The following is a 26,515-nucleotide window of genomic DNA, read 5'->3' on the forward strand; positions in this document are numbered from 1 at the left end:
ATGATACAGCGCTGGTGGCTGATTCATGTGAGAAACTGCAGAAGCTGGTGACTGAGTTTGGTAAAGTGTGTGAAAGAAGAAAGTTAAGAGTAAATGTGAATAAGAGCAAGGTTATTAGGTACAGTAGCGTTGAGGGTCAAGTCAATTGGGAGGTAAGTTTGAATGGAGAAAAACTGGAGGAAGTAAAGTGTTTTAGATATCTGGGAGTGGATCTGGCAGCGGATGGAACCATGGAAGCGGAAGTGAATCATAGGGTGGGGGAGGGGGCGAAAATCCTGGGAGCCTTGAAGAATGTGTGGAAGTCGAGAACATTATCTCGGAAAGCAAAAATGAGTATGTTTGAAGGAATAGTGGTTCCAACAATGTTGTATGGTTGCGAGGCGTGGGCTATGGATAGAGTTGTGCGCAGGAGGGTGGATGTGCTGGAAATGAGATGTTTGAGGACAATGTGTGGTGTGAGGTGATTTGATCGAGTAAGTAATGTAAGGGTAAGAGAGATGTGTGGAAATAAAAAGAGCGTGGTTGAGAGAGCAGAAGAGGGTGTTTTGAAATGGTCTGGGCACATGGAGAGAATGAGTGAGTAAAGATTGACCAAGAGGATATATGTGTCGGAGGTGGAGGGAACGATAAGAAGTGGGAGATCAAATTGGAGGTGGAAAGATGGAGTGAAAAAGACTTTGAGTGATCGGGGCCTGAACATGCAGGAGGGTGAAAGGCGGGCAAGGAATAGAGTGAATTGGATCGATGTGGTATACCGGGGTTGACGTGCTGTCAGTGGATTGAATCAGGGCATGTGAAGCGTCAGGGGTAAACCATGGAAAGTTGTGTGGGGCCTGGATGTGGAAAGGGAGCTGTGGTTTCGGGCATTATTGCGTGACAGCTGGAGACTGAGTGTGAACGAATGGGGCCTTTGTTGTCTTTTCCTAGTGCTACCTCGCACACATGAGGGGGAGGGGGATGGTATTCCATGTGTGGCGAGGTGGCTATGGGAATGAATAGGGGCAGGCAGTGTGAATTGTGTGCATGGGTATATATGTATGTGTCTGTGTGTGTATATATATATATGTGTACATTGAGATGTATAGGTATGTATATTTGCGTGTGTGGGCGTGTGTGTGTGGGTACATTGTGTATGGGGGTGGGTTGTGCCATTTCTTTCGTCTGTTTCCTTGCGCTACCTCGCAAATGCGGGAGACAGCGACAAAGCAAAATAAATAAAATAAAATAAATATATATATATGTGTGTGTGTGTGTGTGTGTGTATTATGCGTGGATGGGCCATTCTTCTTCTGTTTCCTGGTGCTGCCTCATTGATGCGGGAAATAGCGATTATGTATGATAAATAAATATATATCAAGTTTGTAAGTTATGTGTACAAAAAGGAAGAGACTGATTGGTTTCAGGTGAAGGTTGGTCTGTGGCAGGAGTATGCCTTGTCACCATGGCTGTTTAATTTATTTATAGCTTGGGTGTTAAGAGAGGTAAATGCATGAGTCTTGGAGAGATGGGTGAATATGCAGTGTGTATTGAGTAAGGGGGCTGAAAAGCAAGTTAACTGTTTGCTGATTATGTTCACTGGGGGCAATTCAAGTGAAAAAGAGTATTAAAAGGAGTTTGATAGTAAATGTGAAGAAAAGCAAGGTAGAAGGACAAGTTAAATTAGCTGTGACTGAATGGAGAAGAATTGAAGAAAGTGAAAGTGAGTCATAGGGTGGGTAAGGGAGCAAAGGTTCTCTGAGGATTGAAGAATGTGTGGAAGGGAAGGGCAAAAACGGTTATATTTAAAGGTTTTTAACAATGTTATATGTATGAGGATGTGCAGAAGAGAGTGGATGTGTTGGAAATGAAATGTTTGAGAACAATATTTGGTGTGAAGTGGTTTGATTCAGTAAGTAATGAAAGGGTAAGAGAGATGTGTGGTAATAAAAAGTTTAGTGAGAGAACAGAAGAGGATGTGTTGAAATGGTTTGGACATGTGGAGAGACTGAGTGAGGAAAGATTGACCAAGAGGATATATGTGTCAGAGGTGGAGGAAACAAGGAGAAGCAGACCAAATTGGAGGTGGAGGGATGGAGAGAAAAAGATTTTGAGTGATCGGGGCCTGAACATAAAGGATGGGTAGAGGCATGTAGGGAATAGAGTGAATTTGAATGATGTGGTATACCAGGGTCAACATGCTATCAGTGGACTGAACCATTGCATGGAAACACCTGGGGTGAACCATGTTTTTTTAATATACTCAATTGGTTTCCCATATCATCGAGGTAATGCAAGGAAACAGACAATGAATGGCCCAACCACTCATATACACATATATACATCAACGTCCATACACGCATATATACATACATATACACATCAACGTATACATACATATACATACACAGACACGTACATACTTGCTGCTCTCATCCATTTCCATCACTACCCCACCACACAGGAAATACACACACACGCACATTCTCCAGTCTCTCTTGGGTATCTCCTCACACAAGTCTCCTTCCCAAGCTCACTTATTCCCACCATTTCTTCACCCAGCCATTTTCTCTTCTTTTCTGAAAACCTCTACAAATCTTCACCTTTGCCTTCACAAGATAATGATCAGACAATCCCTCCAGATGCACCTCTCAGCACATTAACATCCAAAAGTCTCTCTTTCACGTGCCTGTCAATTAACAGTAGTCCAATAACGCTTTCTGGCCATCGGAAAGGGTAAGAGAGATGTGTGGTAATAAAAAGAGTGTGGTTGAGAGAGCAGAAGAGGGTGTATTGAGATGGTTTGGTTACATGGAGAGAATGACTGAGGAAAGATTGAAAAGTGGATATATGTATCAGAGTGGCAGGGTAACAAAGAGAAATGGGAGACCAAATTGGAGGCGGAAAGATGGAGTGAAAAAGATTTTGAGTGATCGGGGCCTGAACATGCAGGAGGGTGAAGGCATGCAAGGAATAGAGTGAATTGAAACGATGTGGTATACTGGGGTCGACGTGCTGTCAGTGGATTGAACTAGGGCATATAAAGTGTCTGGGGTAAAACCATGGAAAGTTTTGTGGGCCTGCAAGTGGAAAGGGAGCTGTGGTCTTGGTGCATTACACATGACAGCTAGAGACTGAGTGTGAACGAATGTGGCTTTTGTTGTCTTTTCCTAGCGCTACCTCGTGTGCATGCGGGGGGGAGGGGGTTGTCATTTCATGTGTTGCGGGGTGGCGATGGGAATGAATAAAGGCAGCAAGTATGAATTATGTACATGTGTATATATGTATATGTCTGTGTATTATATATATGTATAATGCAGGAGACAACAACAAAGTATAATAAATAAATTTATATATATAATATATATATATATAGATATATATATATATATATATATATATATATATATATATATATATATATATATATATATTTTTTTTTTTTGCTTTGTCGCTGTCTCCCGCGTTTGCAAGATAGCGCAAGGAAACAGACGAAAAAAATGGCCCAACCCACCCCCATAACATGTATATACATACGTCCACACACACAAATATACATACCTACACAGCTATCCATGATTTACCCCAGACGCTTCACATGCCCTGGTTCAATCCATTGACAGCACGTCAACCCCGGTATACCACATCGATCCAATTCACTCTATTCCTTGCATGCCTTTTACCCTCTTGCATGTTCAGGAGCCCCAATCACTCAAAATCTTTTTCACTCCATCTTTCCACCTCCAATTTGGTCTCCCACTTCTCCTCGTTCCCTCCACCTCCGACACATATATCCTCTTGGTCAATCTTTCCTCACTCATTCTCTCCATGTGCCCAAAAACCATTTCAAAACACCCTCTTCTGCTCTCTCAACCACGCTCTTTTTTATTTCCACACATCTCTCTTACCCTTACGTCACTTACTCGATCAAACCACCTCAAACCACACATTGTCCTCAAACATCTCATTTCCAGCACATCCACCCTCCTGCGCACAACTCTATCCATAGCCCACGCCTCGCAACCATACAACATTGTTGGAACCACTATTCCTTCAAACATACCCATTTTTGCTTTCGAGAAAATGTTCTCGACTTCCACACATTCTTCAAGGCTCCCAGGATTTTCGCCCCCTCCACCATCCTATGATCCACTTCTGCTTCCATGGTTCCTTCCGCTGCCAGATCCACTCCCAGATATCTAAAACACTTTACTTCCTCCAGTTTTTCTCCATTCAAACTTACCTCCCAATTGACTTGACCTTCAACCCTACTGTACCTAATTACCTTGCTCTTATTCACAGTTACTCTTAACTTTCTTCTTTCACACACTTTACCAAACTTTCACCAGCTTCTGCAGTTTCTCACATGAATCAGCCACCAGCGCTGTATCATCAGCGAACAACAACTGACTCACTTCCCAAGCTCTCTCATCCCCAACAGACTTCATACTTGCCCCTCTTTCCAAAACTCTTGCATTCACCTCCCTAACAACCCCATCCATAAACAAATTAAACAACCATGGATACATCACACACCCTGTCGCAAACCTACATTCGCTGAGACCCAATCACTTTCCTATCTTCCTACACGTACACATGCCTTACATCCTCGATAAAAACTTTTCTCTTCTTCTGACAACTTGCCTCCCACACCATATATTCTTAATACCTTCCACAGAGCATCTCTATCAACTCTATCATCTGCCTTCTTCAGATCCATAAATGCTACATACAAATCCATTTGCTTTTCTAAGTATTTCTCACATACATTCTTGAAAGCAAACACCTGATCCACACATCCTCTACCACTTCTGAAACCACACTGCTCTTCCCTAATCTGATGCTCTGTACATGCCTTCACCCTCTCAATCAATACCCTCTCGTATAATTTACCAGGAATACTCGACAACTTATACCTCTGTAATTTGAGCACTCACTCTTATCCCCTTTAACCTTTGTAACAATGGCACTATAAATGCATTCCGCCAATCCTCAGGCACCTCACCATGAGTCATACATACATTAAATAACCTTACCAACAAGTCAGTAATACATACAGTCACCCCCTTTTTTAATAAATTCCACTGCAATACCATCCAAACCTGCTGCCTTGCCGGCTTTCATCTTCCGCAAAGCTTTTACTACCTCTTCTCTGTTACCAAATCATTTAAAAAAAAAAAAAAAAAAGAGAGGGGAGGATTTCCAGCCCCCCGCTCCCTCTCCCCTTTTAGTCGCCTTCTACGACCGCAGGAAATACGTGGAAGTATTCTTAATCCCCTAATCCCCAGGGATAAATATATATATATATATAATATATATATATATATATAGCTGAAGAGTGTGTTAGTGGTTTTGATGCACGAGACCGGGTTATAGTGATGGGTGATTTGAATGCAAAGGTGAGTAATGTGGCAGTTGAGGGAATAATTGGTATACATGGGGTGTTCAGTGTTGTAAATGGAAATTGTGAAGACCTTGTAGATTTATGTGCTGAAAAAGGACAGGTGATTGGGAATACCGTTTAAAAAGCAAGATATACATAAGTATATCGTATGTAAGTAGGAGAGATGGCCAGAGAGCGTTATTGGATTACGTGTTAATTGACAGGTGCGCGAAAGAGAGACTTTTGGATGTTAATGTGCTGAGAGGTGCAACTGGAGGGATGTCTGATCATTATCTTGTGGAGCTAAGGGTGAAGAATTGTATGGTTTACAGAAAAGAAGAGTGAATGTTCGGGTGAAGAGGGTGGTGAGAGTAAGTGAGCTTGGGAAGGAGACTTGTGTGAGGAAGTACCAGGAGAGACCTGAGTACAGAATGGAAAAAGATGAGAACAATGGAAGTAAGGGGAGTGGGGGAGGAATGGGATGTATTTAGGGAATCAGTGATGGATTGCGCAAAAGATGCTTGTGGCATGAGAAGAGTGGGAGGTGGTTGATTAGAAAGGGTAGTGAGTGGTGGGATGAAGAAGTAAGAGTATTAGTGAAAGAGAAGAAGAGGCATTTGGATGATTTTTGCAGGGAAAAAATGCAATTGAGTGGGAGATGTATAAAAGAAAGACAGGAGGTCAAGAGAAAGATGCAATAGGTGAAAAAGAGGGCAAGTGAGAGTTGAGGTGAGAGAGTATCATTAAATTTTAGGGAAAATAAAAAGATGTTCTGGAAGGAGGTAAATAAAGTGCGTAAGACAAGGGAGCAAATGGGAACTTCAGTGAAGGGCCAGGCAAATGGGGAGGTGATAACAAGTACTGGTGATGTGAGAAGAGGTGGAGTAGTATTTGAAGTTTGTTGAATGTGTTGATGATAGATGGGCATATATAGGGTGTTTTGGTCGAGGTGGTGTGCAAAGTGAGAGGGTTAGGGAAAATGATTTGGTAAACAGAGAAGAGGTAGTAAAAGCTTTGCAGAAGATGAAAGCCGGCAAGGCAGCAAGTTTGGATGGTATTGCAGTGGAATTTAATTAAAAAAGGGGGGGGGGCTGTATTATTGACTGGTTGGTAAGGTTATTTAATGTATGTATGACTCATGGTGAGGTGCCTGAGGATTGGCGGAATGCATGCATAGTGCCGTTGTACAAAGGCAAAGGGGATAAGAGTGAGTGCGCAAATTACAGAGGTATAAGTTTGTTGGGTTATTCCTGGTAAATTATATGGGAGGGTATTGATTGAGAGGGTGAAGGCATGTACAGAGCATCAGATTGGGGAAGAGCAGTGTGGTTTCAGAAGTGGTAGAGGATGTGTGGATCAGGTGTTTGCTTTGAAGAATGTATGTGAGAAATACTTAGAAAAGCAAATGGATTTGTATGTAGCATTTATGGATCTGGAGAAGGCATATGATAGAGTTGATAGAGATGCTCTGTGGAAGGTATTAAGAATATATGGTGTGGGAGGCAAGTTGTTAGAAGCAGTGACAAGATTATAATCGAGGATGTCCGGCATGTTTAAGTGTACTTAATCGCAGCACGATGCTTGGTACTCCCGTGCAATTACTGTAGCGTCCTGGAGGGATAATAACTTCCCAGGAATAAATCATAAATGATAAACAGTGCTGAGGTTGTAATAGTGGGCTGAAGCATCACTCGTTTAGTGTCCCTAATTGGCCACACATCCCGACATTATGTGAGTCTCGCTCAAGGTACTATGCTAACAGTAGAATAATCCCATCATACCCTCTCATTATTCATCAACCAAAGAATCTCCCCATCCTCCTCAGTGATCCATCTAAATTACCCTATTTAGCACTCCTTCCCTTACATCTACCCAAGAATTCAACTCTCCCTTACCCAACATACCTACTTGAATCGGTCAAGTCAATTGGGAGTTAAGTTTGAATGTCGGAAAACTTGCGGAAGTGCCGTTATTTATCGTAACATGTGAGAGGCTAATGGCCCCTCTTGCCGATGTCCTTGCCTTCACGTTACTGCTGACATCTTGGCGCCCACTTTCATTGCTCTAAAAGACCCCAACAATTTATGCATGTATACTCGCCATAACACCAGGCCCTCCCACCATCTGTGACTGAAAATCCCGTCCACTACCACTACCCACCCCATTAAAAATGTTTGCTAGGAGTTGGCACTCGCACTTATGCGGATGAGGGTGGATGTGCCTGGGAAATGAGAAGTTTGAGGTTGGGGTGTTGACATTGTGTGGTGTGAGGTGGCTTTAATCGTGTAAGTAATGAAAGGGTAAGAGAGATGTGTGGTAATAAAAAGAGTGTGGTTGAGAGAGCAGAGGAGGGTGTTTTGAAATGGTTTGGTCACATGGAGAGAATGAGTGAGGAAACATTGACCAAGAGGATATATGTGTCAGAGGTGGAGGCAACGAGGAGAAGTGGGAGACCAAACTGGAGGTGGAAAGATGGAGTGAAAAAGATTTTGAGTGATCAGGGCCTGTACATGCAGGAGGGTGAAGGCATGCAAAGAGTAGAGTGAATTGGAACGATGTGGTATACTGGGGTCGACGTGCTGTCAGTGGATTGAATCAGGGCAATGTGAAGCATCTCTGCGGTAAAACCTATGGAGAAGTTTTTGGAGTGGTCCCTGGGATGTGGTAAAGGAGCGTATATTTGGTGCAATAAACATGACAGCTTAGAGACTGGAGTTGTGAGAACGGAGTTTGGCCTTTGTGTTTTCCGTTATTTTCCTTTTTTTATTGGTCGCCCGTATGGCGCTACCCGGCCTGCGGCGGCCGGCGCCCGTCGACCGCACGGATGGTTGGGTGATGGGGGCTGGACATTGGGTCATGTGTGCGGGTTGTCTAATGCCATTCCTCCGCCTTGTCAACTGCCCAGCGACGATCCAACATACCCGCGGTATGATACACAAATGCCACAGACACAGATGATAAACATACTAGACCACCCAATCTCAGGATAACTGTAGTAAATTTATTCGTTAGTGGGCCGTGCATGAATATAGCTCGTGTAAGTGGATGGTTTTGGGTGGGGCCATTCTTTCGTCTGTTTCCTTGCGCTACCTCGCAAATGCGGGAGACAGCGACAAGGCAAAATAAGTGGTGAGAGAAAGTGAGCTTGGGAAGGAGACTTGTGTGAGGAAGTACCAGGAGGGACTGAGTACAGAATGAAAAAGGTGAAAACAAAGGAGGTAAGGGGAGTGGGGGAGGAATGGAATGTATTTAAGGAAGCAGTGATGGCTTGCGCAAAAGATGCTTGTGGCATGAGAAGCATGGGAGGTGGGCACATTAGAAAGGGTAGTGAGTGGTGGATGAAGAGTAAGATTATTAGTGAAAGAGAAGAGAGAGGCATTTCGACGATTTTTGCAGGGAAATAATGCAAATGACTGGGAGATGTATAAAAGAGGCAGGAGGTCAAGAGAAAGATGCAATAGGTGAAAAAGAGGGCAAGTGAGAGTTGAGGTGAGAGAGTATCATTAAATTTTAGGGAAAATAAAAAGATGTTTTGGAAGGAGGTAAATAAAGTGCGTAAGACAAGGGAAATAAATAAATATATATATATATATATATTTTTTTTTTTTGCTTTGTCGCTGTCTCCCGCGTTTGCAAGATAGCGCAAGGAAACAGACGAAAGAATGGCAGGATGCGGCTACCTCGTGGGTTGGAGCAAATGATACGAGGGCTCGGTCGAAGTGATTGACCATCCCACGCCTCAACACATGTTATATACATGCACGTCCACACATGCACATATACATACCTATACATCTCAACGTATATATATATAAACACACTCAGACATATTAAATTTATACACATGTACATAATTCATACTGTCTGCCCTTATTCATTCCTGTTGCCACCCGACCACCAACCGCTAGCCACATGTAGACTGCCCCCTGCCCCCGTATGTGCACGAGGTAGCGCAATGAAAAGACAACAAAGGCCACATTCGTTCACAACTTCAGTCTCAGCTGTCATGTCATAATGCACCGAAACCACAGCTCCCTTTCATCATCTAGGCCCTACAGAACTTTCCATGGGTTACCCCAGATGCTTCACATGCCCTGGTTCAATCCATTGACAGCACGTCAACCCCGGTATACCACATCGTTCCAATTCACTCTATTCCTTGCATGCCTTTTACCCTCTTGCATGTTCAGGAGCCCCAATCACTCAAAATCTTTTTCACTCCATCTTTCCACCTCCAATTTGGTCTCCCACTTCTCCTCGTTCCCTCCACCTCCGACACATATATCCTCTTGGTCAATCTTTCCTCACTCATTCTCTCCATGTGCCCAAACCATTTCAAAACACCCTCTTCTGCTCTCTCAACCACCACACTTTTTTTATTTCCACACATCTCTCTTACCCTTACATTACTTACTCAATCAAACCACCTCACACCACATATTGTCCTAAAACATCTCATTTCCAGCACATCCACCCTCCTGCGCACAACTCTATCCATAGCCCACGCCTCGCAACCATACAACATTGTTGGAACCACTATTCCTTCAAACATACCCATTTTTGCTTTTCGAGAAAATGTTCTCGACTTCCACACATTCTTCAAGGCTCCCAGGATTTTCGCCCCCTCCACCATCCTATGATCCACTTCTGCTTCCATGGTTCCATCCGCTGCCAGATCCACTCCCAGATATCTAAAACACTTTACTTCCTCCAGTTTTTCTCCATTCAAACTTACCTCCCAATTGACTTGACCTTCAACCCTACTGTACCTAATTACCTTGCTCTTATTCACAGTTACTCTTAACTTTCTTCTTTCACACACTTTACCAAACTGTCACCAGCTTCTGCAGTTTCTCACATGAATCAGCCACCAGCGCTGTATCATCAGCGAACAACAACTGACTCACTTCCCAAGCTCTCTCATCCCCAACAGACTTCATACTTGCCCCTCTTTCCAAAACTCTTGCATTCACCTCCCTAACAACCCCATCCATAAACAAATTAAACAACCATGGAGACATCACACACCCCTGCCGCAAACCTACATTCACTGAGAACCAATCACTTTCATCTCTTCCTACACGTACACATGCCTTACATCCTCGATAAAAACTTTTCACTGCTTCTGACAACTTGCCTCCCACACCATATATTCTTAATACCTTCCACAGAGCATCTCTATCAACTCTATCATATGCCTTCTCCAGATCCATAAATGCTACATACAAATCCATTTGCTTTTCTAAGTATTTCTCACATACATTCTTGAAAGCAAACACCTGATCCACACATCCTCTACCACTTCTGAAACCACACTGCTCTTCCCTAATCTGATGCTCTGTACATGCCTTCACCCTCTCAATCAATACCCTCTCGTATAATTTACCAGGAATACTCGACAAACTTATACCTCTGTAATTTGAGCACTCACTCTTATCCCCTTTACCTTTGTACAATGGCACTATAAATGCATTCCGCCAATCCTCAGGCACCTCACCATGAGTCATACATACATTAAATAACCTTACCAACAAGTCAGTAATACATACAGTCACCCCCTTTTTTAATAAATTCCACTGCAATACCATCCAAACCTGCTGCCTTGCCGGCTTTCATCTTCCGCAAAGCTTTTACTACCTCTTCTCTGTTTACCAAATCATTTAAAAAAAAAAAAAAAAAAGAGAGGGGAGGATTTCCAGCCCCCCGCTCCCTCCCCTTTTAGTCGCCTTCTACGACACGCAGGAAATACGTGGGAAGTATTCTTAATCCCCTATCCCCAGGGATAATATATATATATATATATATATATATATATATATAGCTGAATGAGTGTGTTAGTGGTTTTGATGCACGAGACCGGGTTATAGTGATGGGTGATTTGAATGCAAAGGTGAGTAATGTGGCAGTTGAGGGAATAATTGGTATACATGGGGTGTTCAGTGTTGTAAATGGAAATTGTGAAGACCTTGTAGATTTATGTGCTGAAAAAGGACTGGTGATTGGGAATACCGGTTTAAAAAGCAAGATATACATAAGTATACGTATGTAAGTAGGAGAGATGGCCAGAGAGCGTTATTGGATTACGTGTTAATTGACAGGTGCGCGAAAGAGAGACTTTTGGATGTTAATGTGCTGAGAGGTGCAACTGGAGGGATGTCTGATCATTATCTTGTGGAGGCTAAGGTGAAGATTTGTATGGGTTTACAGAAAAGAAGAGTGAATGTTCGGGTGAAGAGGGTGGTGAGAGTAAGTGAGCTTGGGAAGGAGACTTGTGTGAGGAAGTACCAGGAGAGACTGAGTACAGAATGGAAAAAGGTGAGAACAATGGAAGTAAGGGGAGTGGGGGAGGAATGGGATGTATTTAGGGAATCAGTGATGGATTGCGCAAAAGATGCTTGTGGCATGAGAAGAGTGGGAGGTGGGTTGATTAGAAAGGGTAGTGAGTGGTGGGATGAAGAAGTAAGAGTATTAGTGAAAGAGAAGAGAGAGGCATTTGGATGATTTTTGCAGGGAAAAAATGCAATTGAGTGGGAGATGTATAAAAGAAAGACAGGAGGTCAAGAGAAAGGTGCAAGAGGTGAAAAAGAGGGCTAATGAGAGTTGGGGTGAAAGAGTATCATTAAATTTTATGGAGAATAAAAAGATGTTCTGGAAGGAGGTAAATAAAGTGCGTAAGACAAGGGAGCAAATGGGAACTTCAGTGAAGGGCGCAAATGGGGAGGTGATAACAAGTACTGGTGATGTGAGAAGGAGGTGGAGTGAGTATTTTGAAGGTTTGTTGAATGTGTTTGATGATAGAGTGGCATATATAGGGTGTTTTGGTCGAGGTGGTGTGCAAAGTGAGAGGGTTAGGGAAAATGATTTGGTAAACAGAGAAGAGGTAGTAAAAGCTTTGCGGAAGATGAAAGCCGGCAAGGCAGCAGGTGTGGATGGTATTGCAGTGGAATTTATTAAAAAAGGGGGGGGGGGCTGTATTATTGACTGGTTGGTAAGGTTATTTAATGTATGTATGACTCATGGTGAGGTGCCTGAGGATTGGCGGAATGCATGCATAGTGCCGTTGTACAAAGGCAAAGGGGATAAGAGTGAGTGCGCAAATTACAGAGGTATAAGTTTGTTGGGTATTCCTGGTAAATTATATGGGAGGGTATTGATTGAGAGGGTGAAGGCATGTACAGAGCATCAGATTGGGGAAGAGCAGTGTGGTTTCAGAAGTGGTAGAGGATGTGTGGATCAGGTGTTTGCTTTGAAGAATGTATGTGAGAAATACTTAGAAAAGCAAATGGATTTGTATGTAGCATTTATGGATCTGGAGAAGGCATATGATAGAGTTGATAGAGATGCTCTGTGGAAGGTATTAAGAATATATGGTGTGGGAGGCAAGTTGTTAGAAGCAGTGAAAAGTTTTTATCGAGGATGTAAGGCATGTGTATGTGTAGGAAGAGATGAAAGTGATTGGTTCTCAGTGAATGTAGGTTTGCGGCAGGGGTGTGTGATGTCTCCATGGTTGTTTAATTTGTTTATGGATGGGGTTGTTAGGGAGGTGAATGCAAGAGTTTTGGAAAGAGGGGCAAATATGAAGTCTGTTGGGGATGAGAGAGCTTGGGAAGTGAGTCAGTTGTTGTTCACTGATGATACAGCGCTGGTGGCTGATTCATTTGAGAAACTGCAGAAGCTGGTGACTGAGTTTGGTAAAGTGTGTGAAAGAAGAAAGTTAAGAGTAAATGTGAATAAGAGCAAGGTAATTAGGTGCAGTAGGGTTGAGGGTCAAGTCAATTGGGAGGTAAGTTTGAATGGAGGAAAACTGGAGGAAGTGAAGTGTTTTAGATATCTGGGAGTGGCTTTGGCACTATGGAAGTGGAAGTGAATCATAGGGTAGGGGAGGGGGCAAAAGGTCTGGGAGCGTTGAAAAATGTGTGGAAGTCGAGAATGTTATCCTGGAAAGCAAAAATGAGGATGTTTGAAGGAATAGTACTTCCAACAATGTTATATGGTTGCGAGGTGTGGGCTATAGATAGTTTTGCGGAGGAGGGTGGATGTGCTGGAAATGAGAAGTTTGAGGACAATGTGTGGTGTGAGGTGGCTTAATCGTGTAAGTAATGAAAGGGTAAGAGAGATGTGTGGTAATAAAAAGAGTGTGGTTGAGAGAGCAGAGGAGGGTGTTTTGAAATGGTTTGGTCACATGGAGAGAATGAGTGAGGAAACATTGACCAAGAGGATATATGTGTCAGAGGTGGAGGCAACGAGGAGAAGTGGGAGACCAAACTGGAGGTGGAAAGATGGAGTGAAAAAGATTTTGAGTGATCAGGGCCTGTACATGCAGGAGGGTGAAAGGCATGCAAAGAGTAGAGTGAATTGGAACGATGTGGTATACCGGGATCAACGTGCTGTCAGTGGGTTGAACCAGGGCATGTGAAGCATCTGCGGTAAACCATGGAAAGTTTTGTGGGTCCTGGATGTGGAAAGGGAGCTGTGGTTTTGGTGCATTATACATGACAGCTAGAGACTGAGTGTGAACGAGTGTGGCCTTTGTTGTCTTTTCCTAGCGCTACCTCACGCACATGTGGGGGAGGGGGCTGTCATTTCATGTGTGGCGGGGTGGCGATGGGAATGAATAAGGGCAGACAGTATGAATTATGTACATGTGTATATATGTATATGTCTAAGTGTGTTTATGTATTTATACATTGAGATGTATAGGTATGTATATGTGCGTGTGTGGACGTGCATGTATATACTCGTGTATGTGGATGGTTTGGGCCATTCTTTCGTCTGTTTCCTTGCACTACCTCGCTAATGCAGGAGACAGCGACAAGGCAAAATAAAGTGGTGAGAGAAAGTGAGCTTGGGAAGGAGACTTGTGTGAGGAAGTACCAGGAGGGACTGAGTACAGAATGGAAAAAGGTGAAAACAAAGGAGGTAAGGGGAGTGGGGGAGGAATGGAATGTATTTAAGGAAGCAGTGATGGCTTGCGCAAAAGATGCTTGTGGCATGAGAAGCATGGGAGGTGGGCACATTAGAAAGGGTAGTGAGTGGTGGGATGAAGAAGTAAGATTATTAGTGAAAGAGAAGAGAGAGGCATTTCGACGATTTTTGCAGGGAAATAATGCAAATGACTGGGAGATGTATAAAAGAGGCAGGAGGTCAAGAGAAAGATGCAATAGGTGAAAAAGAGGGCAAGTGAGAGTTGAGGTGAGAGAGTATCATTAAATTTTAGGGAAAATAAAAAGATGTTTTGGAAGGAGGTAAATAAAGTGCGTAAGACAAGGGAAATAAATAAATATATTTATTTATTTATTTATTTTGCTTTGTCACTGTCTCCTGCATTAGCGAGGTAGCACAAGGAAACAGACGAAAGAATGGCCCAACCCACCCACATACACATGTATATACATGCACGTCCACACATGCACATATACATACCTATACATCTCAACGTATATATATATAAACACACTCAGACATATACATTTATACACATGTACATAATTCATACTGTCTGCCCTTATTCATTCCTGTTGCCACCCCGCTACACATGAAATGACAGCCCCCTTCCCCCGCATGTGCACGAGGTAGCGCAATGAAAAGACAACAAAGGCCACATTCGTTCACACTCAGTCTCTAGCTGTCATGTCATAATGCACCGAAACCACAGCTCCCTTTCATCATCTAGGCCCTACAGAACTTTCCATGGGTTACCCCAGATGCTTCACATGCCCTGGTTCAATCCATTGACAGCACGTCAACCCCGGTATACCACATCGTTCCAATTCACTCTATTCCTTGCATGCCTTTTACCCTCTTGCATGTTCAGGCCCCAATCACTCAAAATCTTTTTCACTCCATCTTTCCACCTCCAATTTGGTCTCCCTCTTCTCCTCGTTCCCTCCACCTCCGACACATATATCCTCTTGGTCAATCTTTCCTCACTCATTCTCTCCATGTGACCAAACCATTTCAAAACACCCTCTTCTGCTCTCTCAACCACACTTTTTATTTCCACACATCTCTCTTACCCTTACATTACTTACTCAATCAAACCACCTCACACCACATATTGTCCTAAAACATCTCATTTCCAGCACATCCACCCTCCTGCGCACAACTCTATCCATAGCCCACGCCTCGCAACCATACAACATTGTTGGAACCACTATTCCTTCAAACATACCCATTTTTGCTTTCCGAGATAGTGTTCTCGACTTCCAAACATTCTTCAAGGCTCCCAGAATATTCGCCCCCTCCCCCAACCTATGATTCACTTCCGCTTCCATGGTTCCATCCGCTGTCTGATCCACTCCCAGATATCTAAAACACTTTACTTCCTCCAGTTTTTCTCCATTCAAACTTACCTCCCAATTGACTTGACCCTCAACCCTACTGTACCTAATAACCTTGCTCTTATTCACATTTACTCTCAACCTTCTTCTTTCACACACTTTACCAAACTCAGTCACCAGCTTCTGCAGTTTCTCACATGAATCAGCCACCAGCGCTGTATCATCAGCGAACAACAACTGACTCACTTCCCAAGCTCTCTCATCCACAAGAGACTTCATACTTGCCCCTCTTTCCAAAACTCTTGCATTCACCTCCCTAACAACCCCATCCATAAACAAATTAAACAGCCCTGCCGCAAACCTACATTCACTGAGAACCAATCACTTTCCTCTCTTCCTACACGTACACATGCCTTACATCCTCGATAAAAACTTTTCACTGCTTCTAACAACTTGCCTCCCACACCATATATTCTTAATACCTTCCACAGAGCATCTCTATCAACTGTATCATATGCTTTCTCCAGATCCATAAATGCTACATACATGTATATATGCAAAGGTAGTAAAAGCTTTGCGGAAGATGAAAGCCGGCAAGGCAGCAAGTTTGGATGGTATTGCAGTGGAATTTATTAAAAAAGGGGGTGACTGTATTGTTGACTGGTTGGTAAGGTTATTCAATGTATGTATGACTCATGGTGAGGTGCCTGAAATTGGTGGAATGTGTGCATAGTGCCATTGTACAAGGGCAAAGGGGATAAGAGTGAGTGCTCAAATTACAGAGGTATAAGTTTGTTGAGTATTCCTGGTAAATTATATGGGAGGGTATTGATTGAGAGGGTGAAGGCATGTACAGAGCATCAGATTGGGGAAGAGCAGTGTGGTTTCAGAAGTGGTAGAGGATGTGTGGATCAGGTGTTTGCTTTCAAGAATGTATGTGAGAAATACTTAGAAAAGCAAATGGATTTGTATGTAGCATTTATGGATCTGGAGAAGGCATATGATAGAGTTGATAGAGATGCTCTGTGGAAGGTATTAAGAATATATGGTGTGGGAGGCAAGTTGTTAGAAGCAGTGAAAAGTTTTTATCGAGGATGTAAGGCATGTGTACGTGTAGGAAGAGAGGAAAGTGATTGGTTCTCAGTGAATGTAGGTTTGCGGCAGGGCTGTTTAATTTGTTTATGGATGGGGTTGTTAGGGAGGTGAATGCAAGAGTTTTGGAAAGAGGGGCAAGTATGAAGTCTCTTGTGGATGAGAGAGCTTGGGAAGTGAGTCAGTTGTTGTTCGCTGATGATACAGCGCTGGTGGCTGATTCATGTGAGAAACTGCAGAAGCTGGTGACTGAGTTTGGTAAAGTGTGTGAAAGAAGAAAGTTAAGAGTAAATGTGAATAAGAGCAAGGTTATTAGGTACAGTAGCGTTGAGGGTCAAGTCAATTGGGAGGTAAGTTTGAATGGAGAAAAACTGGAGGAAGTAAAGTGTTTTAGATATCTGGGAGTGGATCTGGCAGCGGATGGAACCATGGAAGCGGAAGTGAATCATAGGGTGGGGGAGGGGGCGAAAATTCTGGGAGCCTTGAAGAATGTGTGGAAGTCGAGAACATTATCTCGGAAAGCAAAAATGAGTATGTTTGAAGGAATAGTGGTTCCAACAATGTTGTATGGTTGCGAGGCGTGGGCTATGGATAGAGTTGTGCGCAGGAGGGTGGATGTGCTGGAAATGAGATGTTTGAGGACAATGTGTGGTGTGAGGTGATTTGATCGAGTAAGTAATGTAAGGGTAAGAGAGATGTGTGGAAATAAAAAGAGCGTGGTTGAGAGAGCAGAAGAGGGTGTTTTGAAATGGTCTGGGCACATGGAGAGAATGAGTGAGTAAAGATTGACCAAGAGGATATATGTGTCGGAGGTGGAGGGAACGATAAGAAGTGGGAGATCAAATTGGAGGTGGAAAGATGGAGTGAAAAAGACTTTGAGTGATCGGGGCCTGAACATGCAGGAGGGTGAAAGGCGGGCAAGGAATAGAGTGAATTGGATCGATGTGGTATACCGGGGTTGACGTGCTGTCAGTGGATTGAATCAGGGCATGTGAAGCGTCAGGGGTAAACCATGGAAAGTTGTGTGGGGCCTGGATGTGGAAAGGGAGCTGTGGTTTCGGGCATTATTGCGTGACAGCTGGAGACTGAGTGTGAACGAATGGGGCCTTTGTTGTCTTTTCCTAGTGCTACCTCGCACACATGAGGGGGAGGGGGATGGTATTCCATGTGTGGCGAGGTGGCTATGGGAATGAATAGGGGCAGGCAGTGTGAATTGTGTGCATGGGTATATATGTATGTGTCTGTGTGTGTATATATATATATGTGTACATTGAGATGTATAGGTATGTATATTTGCGTGTGTGGGCGTGTGTGTGTGGGTACATTGTGTATGGGGGTGGGTTGTGCCATTTCTTTCGTCTGTTTCCTTGCGCTACCTCGCAAATGCGGGAGACAGCGACAAAGCAAAATAAATAAAATAAAATAAATATATATATATGTGTGTGTGTGTGTGTGTGTGTATTATGCGTGGATGGGCCATTCTTCTTCTGTTTCCTGGTGCTGCCTCATTGATGCGGGAAATAGCGATTATGTATGATAAATAAATATATATCAAGTTTGTAAGTTATGTGTACAAAAAGGAAGAGACTGATTGGTTTCAGGTGAAGGTTGGTCTGTGGCAGGAGTATGCCTTGTCACCATGGCTGTTTAATTTATTTATAGCTTGGGTGTTAAGAGAGGTAAATGCATGAGTCTTGGAGAGATGGGTGAATATGCAGTGTGTATTGAGTAAGGGGGCTGAAAAGCAAGTTAACTGTTTGCTGATTATGTCACTGGTGGCAGATTCAAGTGGAAGAGTATGTAAAAGGAGGTTGAGAGTAAATGTGAAGAAAAGTAAGGTTATTAGGTTTAGCAAGGTAGAAGGACAAGTTAAATTAGCTGTGACTGAATGGAGAAGAATTGAAGAAAGTGAAAGTGAGTCATAGGGTGGGTAAGGGAGCAAAGGTTCTCTGAGGATTGAAGAATGTGTGGAAGGGAAGGGCAAAAACGGTTATATTTAAAGGTTTTAACAATGTTATATGTATGAGGATGTGCAGAAGAGAGTGGATGTGTTGGAAATGAAATGTTTGAGGACATTATATGATGTGAGTTTGTTTGAACAAGTAAGTAGTTGCGTGCTGAAAAGTGTGTATTGAAATGATTTGGACATATGGAGAGAATGAGTGAGGTGAGATTGAAAAAGAAGATATACATGTCAAAAGCACAGGGAACAAGGAGAAGGGGGAGACCACATTGGAGATGGAAGTATGTGGTGAAAAGATTTGGAGTGATTTGGGCCTGAATATGCAGGATGGTGCATTTTTGGGAGACTTCATGGAAAGAGGAAGTTGTGAGTTAACATATATGAAAGTAATGTTATAAAGTTTAGCAGGGGAGAAAGATAGTCATTGGAGTATGAGTTTGAATGCAGAAAACCTGGAGGAACTGGAGTGCTTTAGATACCTGGGAATGGACATGTCAGAAGATGGAACCTTGGAAGCAGAAGTAAGCCTCAAGGTGGGTGAGGGGAGGGGGTTGAGATTCTGGGTGCTTTAACGAGCATGTGGAAATAGAGACAAGTGGTTGTTTGGGCAAAGATGGGTACATTTGATGGTGTAGTAGTCCCATTGATGTTGGAAATCAAATACTTGAGGACACTATGAGGTGTGAGGAGGGTTGATCAAGTTATCCATTCTCCGTGATACTTTTTTTTTATCTACGGCTTATGCCTCACATCTTTACAACACTGTTGGTATCAATATACCAACAAACATACCCATCATTGCCTTCTTTTTCCACACACACACACCTCAGTGCACCCAGCACCTTATCCCTCTCATCTACTCTATGGCTCACTTTCCAACCCTACATACATACATAGTAGCCACACAAATTTAGTGATATTAGGGTGTGAAGTTCAGTCATAGCCCATAAAGATTAGAACTACATGGATAACCTTCTTGTTCCCTGGTGAGTCAGCTATGGATGGCTTCCATCCTTTTTTGAGGAATTAAATGGCTTAATTACTGGAAGCATCATAAATAATGATTTTCAGAGTCTAATGAATATTTGAATATTACAGCGGTTGAAGAAGCTGATTCGCCCTCTTCCAGAGTGGGCCCCACCTCCAGAGGTTTGCATTAGACCTAATGATTCATTTGGTGCCAAGCCTCTCCTTAAAGTGACATCCTTTGGTAAGTTTATAACTCTGTGCTCTTGAGTTATACTGTTCATATAGTAAAAGATGCATTGTCCTTACATCCATAGTACAATGTAATGATGACTGACTTTTTGCATCCAGTAAATCCACTTGTAGGCAGATTTTGTAGATATATCAGAATAACCTCCTAATAGGCAGCTTTCTTTCCAGATGAAGAAACAGGGAATAAGATCTAGGATAATCCTCTTCAAATTTGATTGGTACATGAAGTGATACAGATCCTGAACACCAGGTTGGACTATGAAGAAGTAGCAAGAGCCACAATGCATGTAGCCTCTTGAAATATAGTTGATATAGTTGCATTTTACACATTACAGACTACCATGGGGATCTTTTTCTCTTAGAGAAAAGCACCAGTGAGTTGATGTGTACCTGTACCTCTACCCGGTTCCCTGGTACAATATGGGAGAATGCTCCTGAGCTGCATTCGTGAGTGCAGCAAACTTACAAATTAATATAGTAATTATCAGTGTCTTGTATGTTACTTGTCTATTGTAAATGTGTAGTAATCGATAGAATAGTATTATGTCAAGAAAATACTATTCTTTTGGTTATGTTTCTGTAGTAAACTTTAAGAAGCCAGAATTATCATAACAAGATGCACTAAATTAAAGGATTGTATGATTAATTAAATACCGTTGCAATAATTTCCACGGTTGTATAATTAAAAAAGTAAGGTTACAGTACCTTCCCAATGCAAAACCTATATGATGAGGCATTACAAAAAGTATCAGTCAAATTTTTGTATGCAAATATAAAGCTAGATGATGATATACCATATTTACCATTATCATTTTCATACTAAGCTGCTATTTTGAGACAACTCCATATGAGATTTTCTTCAGTACAGTTTTAATTTTCTCATATTCTTAAACTGTAAGGATCAACATCACATCTTGTGTTACAAAGTATGTAAAGAATACTTGAACCTTTGACATGTATGACACTGAAATATGTAAATCTGAATTAAACTGTAAGTTGCTTTTAAACTTTGTGCACTGAATTTTACATAGTTTTTGTTAGATACACACATTTATTTGGGGTTTATTTCCTTGATGTCAAAATCCAGAACAAAAATAAAGTATACCTGTATTCAAAGTAGAATATTACTTTATATGTAATGCCTCTCATACTACCCTTTTTTTCTCATGAAAAAATCCATTATTTGATTGTATAACATACTATGAGAAGGAAAATCAGTCTTGGTAGTGTTAAAGTACATGATTATATAACAGTCAGATGAAATCTAAATTTCACTGTAAGATGAAATTTCAGTTCCTGAATATTATTATCATGTCGGTGGAAGGGAAAACTTTGCATTTATATACAAATGCATTCAATCTCAGAATATGTATATAGACTGTTTTGTTTTTGATATCTATTGTATCTTTAGAATGTTATTATATATATCAAAATAAATAACACTTGCATAATTGAAGACATGATTATTCATTGTAAGTGCACATCTTACACAAAGATACAGTTGTTTCATGAATTCTCCTTTAGGCATTGTAAAACAAAATTACTTTATCATAAATAATTATCATGTTTATTGTAATAGTGAAGAATGTAATAAATTCTTCAGTAAAATTTGTGTATGTAAATTCTTCATATACTTCAGTAAAATATTGTATCTATTTCGCTGAAGAGTACGTTTCCTGTATTGTGAAAGTAAATTTGACCCATCCGTCTTTATACAGGAAGCAAATACCTACACCCCTAAGGGACACACAATCTTTTTTTCAAACATTTCAGTTACTGAATATATCTGTGCTTTTTTAGTATAGGTATCCAAACAGCTCTAATGCAAGTCAAGATATTCTACAAGTTTAGCCACTGCAAGTGAAATAATTGTCTTGATATTTCAAAGATGTTTGATGCAAGTACATAGAATTCCACTATTTGATTTACTTTCTCCCAGTAGTACATTAGTTAATTTTCATTAGCCAGTTCAGTCTTAATGATAACAACACATTTCAAATCTCAGCACAATCTTAATATAGTCTCCATTTGTGTTTTACCTGATTATCGACCATCCCTTTTAACACTTTTTCATGTTTATATATATATATATATATATATATATATATATATATATATATATATATATATATATATATATATATATATATATATATATATATATATATATATATATGATTTTTTGTTAAAGCCACCATTAAATTTTAATTACTGATACACAAAAATGAGAAGTCAGCTCCATTTTCTAATGTGCCAAGCTTTTGAGAATGCTTCAAGCTATATTAGTTGATATATCCAGAGATGTAACAGTGACTGGAATTTTTGAAAAAAGGTGTTACATTTGCCACTCTGTATTAAGTGGAAACTGGCATATTTAGTAAAGAGAAATGAATTATAAATGATGAAGTTGAATGTTTCATGATTGTGAAATGGGTTAAGAAATAATATTTGTATTCAAACCATGTTCAGACTTGTAAATGATTGTTTTGTTTTCAGCATGTATGTTCTGAAAACATATCAACATTTTAGAAAAATTCAGTTTGCATATTAACCAAGACTTCTAGGAGAAAGTTTGCATGTTACTAATATCATTTTAAATGTAAACAGGGAAAGAAGAAATCTGCCGAGTGGGAACTATGTATTTTATCTTGCTTGTTAGATTAGGACACTCAAGTATCATTATATACAACATAAACTAAATTTCCTTTTAAACTTACGTCTTGCCTGTTGGCTTCACATTTGTATGCTAATTTTTCAGCTTTCACATATTGCTTATTGCCTATACAGATTTGAATTATGAGTAAAAATTCATTTCTTAATGACCAATCAACTCTATGCTACTAGCAATGACAATAGTATTTTTAAGACCATATCACAATGACATGGATGTAATGGTTATGCCAAATTAAGGACATATAAATCAATTTTTTCCTATTGTAAATTCTTTTAAGTATTAAGGATAACAGAGACATAACAAGTATCAGTATTTTTAGTTTTAGTTTAGAAACTAGCATTCAAAAAATATATACTCTCTCTTACATTCACGGAAAGGTGTCATAAGCATAATTTAACCTATTTGGGTTGCTGACCATCTCCATACCTTTAAGTGTTAAGATCAAACAGCAATAATTTCAACATCTGAAGAATTTTGCATTTTGCTTTGGTTACCAGATAAATGAAGTAGGTACCACTTACTTGCACCAGTAGATAAGAAAGACTGAGAGGCTGGAAAGTAGCCTGTGCATGATAAATGTATGGGAACAAGGAAAAGATGTAGAGAACTAGAAGGGTGAATTGGACAACACATGGAAAAAGGGAAGAAGCAATTTTTTGAAAAATGATAATTTATGGAGATATGGAATGTACTAGAATGGCAAGTGGTGCTCCCTGTGTGTGTGGGCAGAGGAAAAACAATTAGTTGGAGGAAGAGCAGTCCCCAAGCTTTTCTATTGGTAGTGCTTCCATGGGTGTCAGAAGCCAACCAGTCACCTAATTACAAATGCTTTCATCTGGAAAAACAATGCAGATAACATTATTTTTATACTGCTCAAGATGTTTATTTCTGGTGGTGTATTTTTAATTGCAAGTCTTCTGTCTTTAAGCAAACATTCAACACAAGTAATTCATTTGGAAGATTGTGACATGAGATACTGTGCAAATTTCACCAAGCCAAAAAAAAATTGTAAAAATAAATCCAATGGTACGTAATCAATGATGCACATTGAAATTATCTGTGTGTTGAAATAAAACTGTGAATGTGGATGTAAGTAACCACTTTATAAATTTGAGTGAATTCAGTTTTTAAATGCAGTAAATCATATAACACTCCAACACTGGAATTTAACTTTGAAGACATGTGATGCCTTGTATGCCAATACCCTTTACTTTGATGTACATAAATTCTTGTATATTGCTATGTATATAGATGCCAAGAAATTTCCAAGTTTGGAAGATGCAGCAAAGTACATTACTCATTCCTAATTCATGAGAAATAATAAATGTGATTTATTAGGTCATATGAAGCCACCCACTGTTTGGTCCACAATGAAATAATATGCGCTACACTCTTCATATAGAGGAGTCAAGATTATTAAGCAAACAAGTACTGTACTCATTGCTGTCTTCCCCTGCAACCACGACTGTGACAGGATACGTGATACAGAACCTCATAATCTTAGTGTTGTTCAGGACTATGAAGTTACTTAATATAACACAAGCAGCTCCCACAAGATTTCTGTGTCATACTTGATTAAATAACTTCAATGTGAATGTGAATGTGAAATGGAAGGAGTCAGAAGTATATAATTCTTTCTCACACTGAAGGTCCCAAAAAAATTTCACATGGAGTCAGGTAATTTGAAGTCTGACATATTTCCATACAGCCAAATCTCTCCTTTACAGTGTTCACTTTTGCAATTGCCACTAAAGTCATTATTTTCACAGTTTTATCAACTAATGAAGTATACATCTGCATGGTAATAAATGGTTCCCAAATATGATGAACTGGGACTTTAAAGCATCATCTCTGAGAATGACTGTAACAGGCTCTGGAATCAAGTCTAAAGTGAATGTTTTTGTGAGATGTATGTTTGTATGAATTACAAGACGTAGGAGTTAGTTATCCCAATGTGAATTTTTTTCCGTTTAGATAGGGTTTGTTACTGAAAAATAGGGATGACGGGTACTTATTGCATTTTGGAGCAGCAAACTCAATTTCTTACATATCTCATGGTATGCATTCTAGTTTTTCAGATAATGATATACACATAAAAGTTTATTGAAAAATGAGGATATCTGAGCAAACATTTGTCCTGTGGCTTTGGTTTTAGAATCATTCAGAACTTTTCTTGGCACAAGAACTAGTTACAGGTCTTATGTGCTCAGTTATGTTTGAGATATTCCTCTTGTTTCTGTGATTCATTTGGAAATTACATTCACTATTTCTTCTCTGCTTTTATCAGCCTGTGTAAATTTCTTAATTACATAATTTTAGGGCTTTCTGTAAGGTGAATCCTTATGCACTGCTCTTTTCTTGACCACATACTAGATTACCAGAATAATTCCTAATAAAAGTTTGAAATATATTTCAAACTGACTTAGTATGTTTTATTGATTTAATACTAGGTCATTTGGTATTTCTTATAAAGAATCACAATTGTAGAAAACTGTTCTGTACTGGTGATTAACCAAGACTATTGATTTCATTAATATGCCCAGTTATCATGTTTGTATTAATATTTCTGAGCACTGATAGGTGATTAACACAATTATTGTGAAAATATTTACTCATGGCATTATTTTTCACTTTTGCAATTATTCTTGCCCTTCTTAGACTTTTATTTCACTTTCATCTTATTTTCAGTGACTAATTGAAAATTCACTCACTTTCTGTATTGCTTGAAATATCATTATAAAAGTCATATACTGTGGTATAAAAATTCAATAAAAATTGTAAAGTATCAAAAAACTGAGTTTATTTATGCTGGTAACCTACCAATCGTATTTAAACCTGATATTTCATTATAATCATAAATATTCAATGAACACACCAACTTTGGATGCACAAGAAGCTTTCACAATCACTAAAGTGCAGCATACAAAGAAAGAAGTAGCACATGAATTTTTCTTTTTTCTTATTAATACTTGATTGCCACAGACAAAGAAAGACTGCATTTGCTCACATCCATTCTCTAGCTGTCATGTGCGATGCACCGAAACCACAACCCCCTATTCACAACCAGGCCTTAAACAGACCTTTCCACAGCTTCCCACAGCTGTTTTACATGCCTTGGTTCGGTCCATGACAGCAGGTTAACCCCTGTATACCACATCATTCCAATTTACTCTATCCTATGAAAACCTTTCACCTTCTGCATGTTTAGGCCCCGCCCACTCAATTTTTTCACTTCATCCTTCCATATCCAATTTTGTCTCCCTTTTCTCCTTGTTCACCTCTCCTCACTCATTCTCTCCGTTTGTCCGAGCCATTTCAACACACCCTCTTCAGCTATTTCTTAACCATGCTCTTTTTTATTATCTCTTATCCTTTTATTACTTAATCAAACCTCCTCACATTATATTTCATCCTCAAAAGTTTCAATTTCAGCACATCCACCTTCCTCTACACATTCATATGTATAGCCTATGTCTAGCACCATACAACAATTTTGCCTTTCCAAATAACAACCTCTCTTTCCACAAATTCTTCAATGCTCCAAGAAGCTTTGCTCTTTCAACCATCCTATGACTTCTTTGGTTCTATTTGTTGTCATGTCCACTCCTAAGTATCTAAAACACTATTTTGTTATTTATTATACTTAATCACCTTTTCCCACACCAGCTAGGTAGCACCAGGAAACATACAAAGAATGACCTATCTGCTCATATATATACATAAATGCACAAAAGGGGCAAAAAGAGGTCAAATGAGAGTTAGGGTGAGAGAGTATCATTAAATTTTAGGAGAATAAAAAATATGTTTTGAAGGAGGTAACTAAAATGCATAAGACAAGGGAACAAGTAGTGGTGATGTGAGAAGGAGATGGAGTGAGTATTTTGAAGGTTTGTTGAATGTGTTTGATGACAGAGTGGCAGATATAGGGT

General features: G+C 40.3%; 1 protein-coding gene across 4 annotated transcripts in view; it reads left to right on the top strand.

The window, feature by feature from the left end:
• Positions 1-25,379, top strand: part of LOC139746768 (sodium- and chloride-dependent glycine transporter 1-like) — a 457,242-nt gene extending 431,863 nt beyond the window's left edge. For all 4 annotated transcript variants that reach the window (XM_071658276.1, XM_071658275.1, XM_071658277.1 and 1 more), the window contains 2 exons: positions 19,793-19,904; positions 20,081-25,379. In XM_071658276.1, the coding sequence (XP_071514377.1) occupies positions 19,793-19,904; positions 20,081-20,106 (138 nt within the window). In that variant the 3' untranslated portion in view covers positions 20,107-25,379. The remainder of the gene's footprint in view (positions 1-19,792; positions 19,905-20,080) is intronic.
• Positions 25,380-26,515: the final 1,136 nt, after the last annotated feature.

Source organism: Panulirus ornatus, chromosome 66 (assembly GCF_036320965.1).
Source record: "Panulirus ornatus isolate Po-2019 chromosome 66, ASM3632096v1, whole genome shotgun sequence".
Taxonomy (NCBI): Eukaryota; Metazoa; Arthropoda; class Malacostraca; order Decapoda; family Palinuridae; genus Panulirus; species Panulirus ornatus.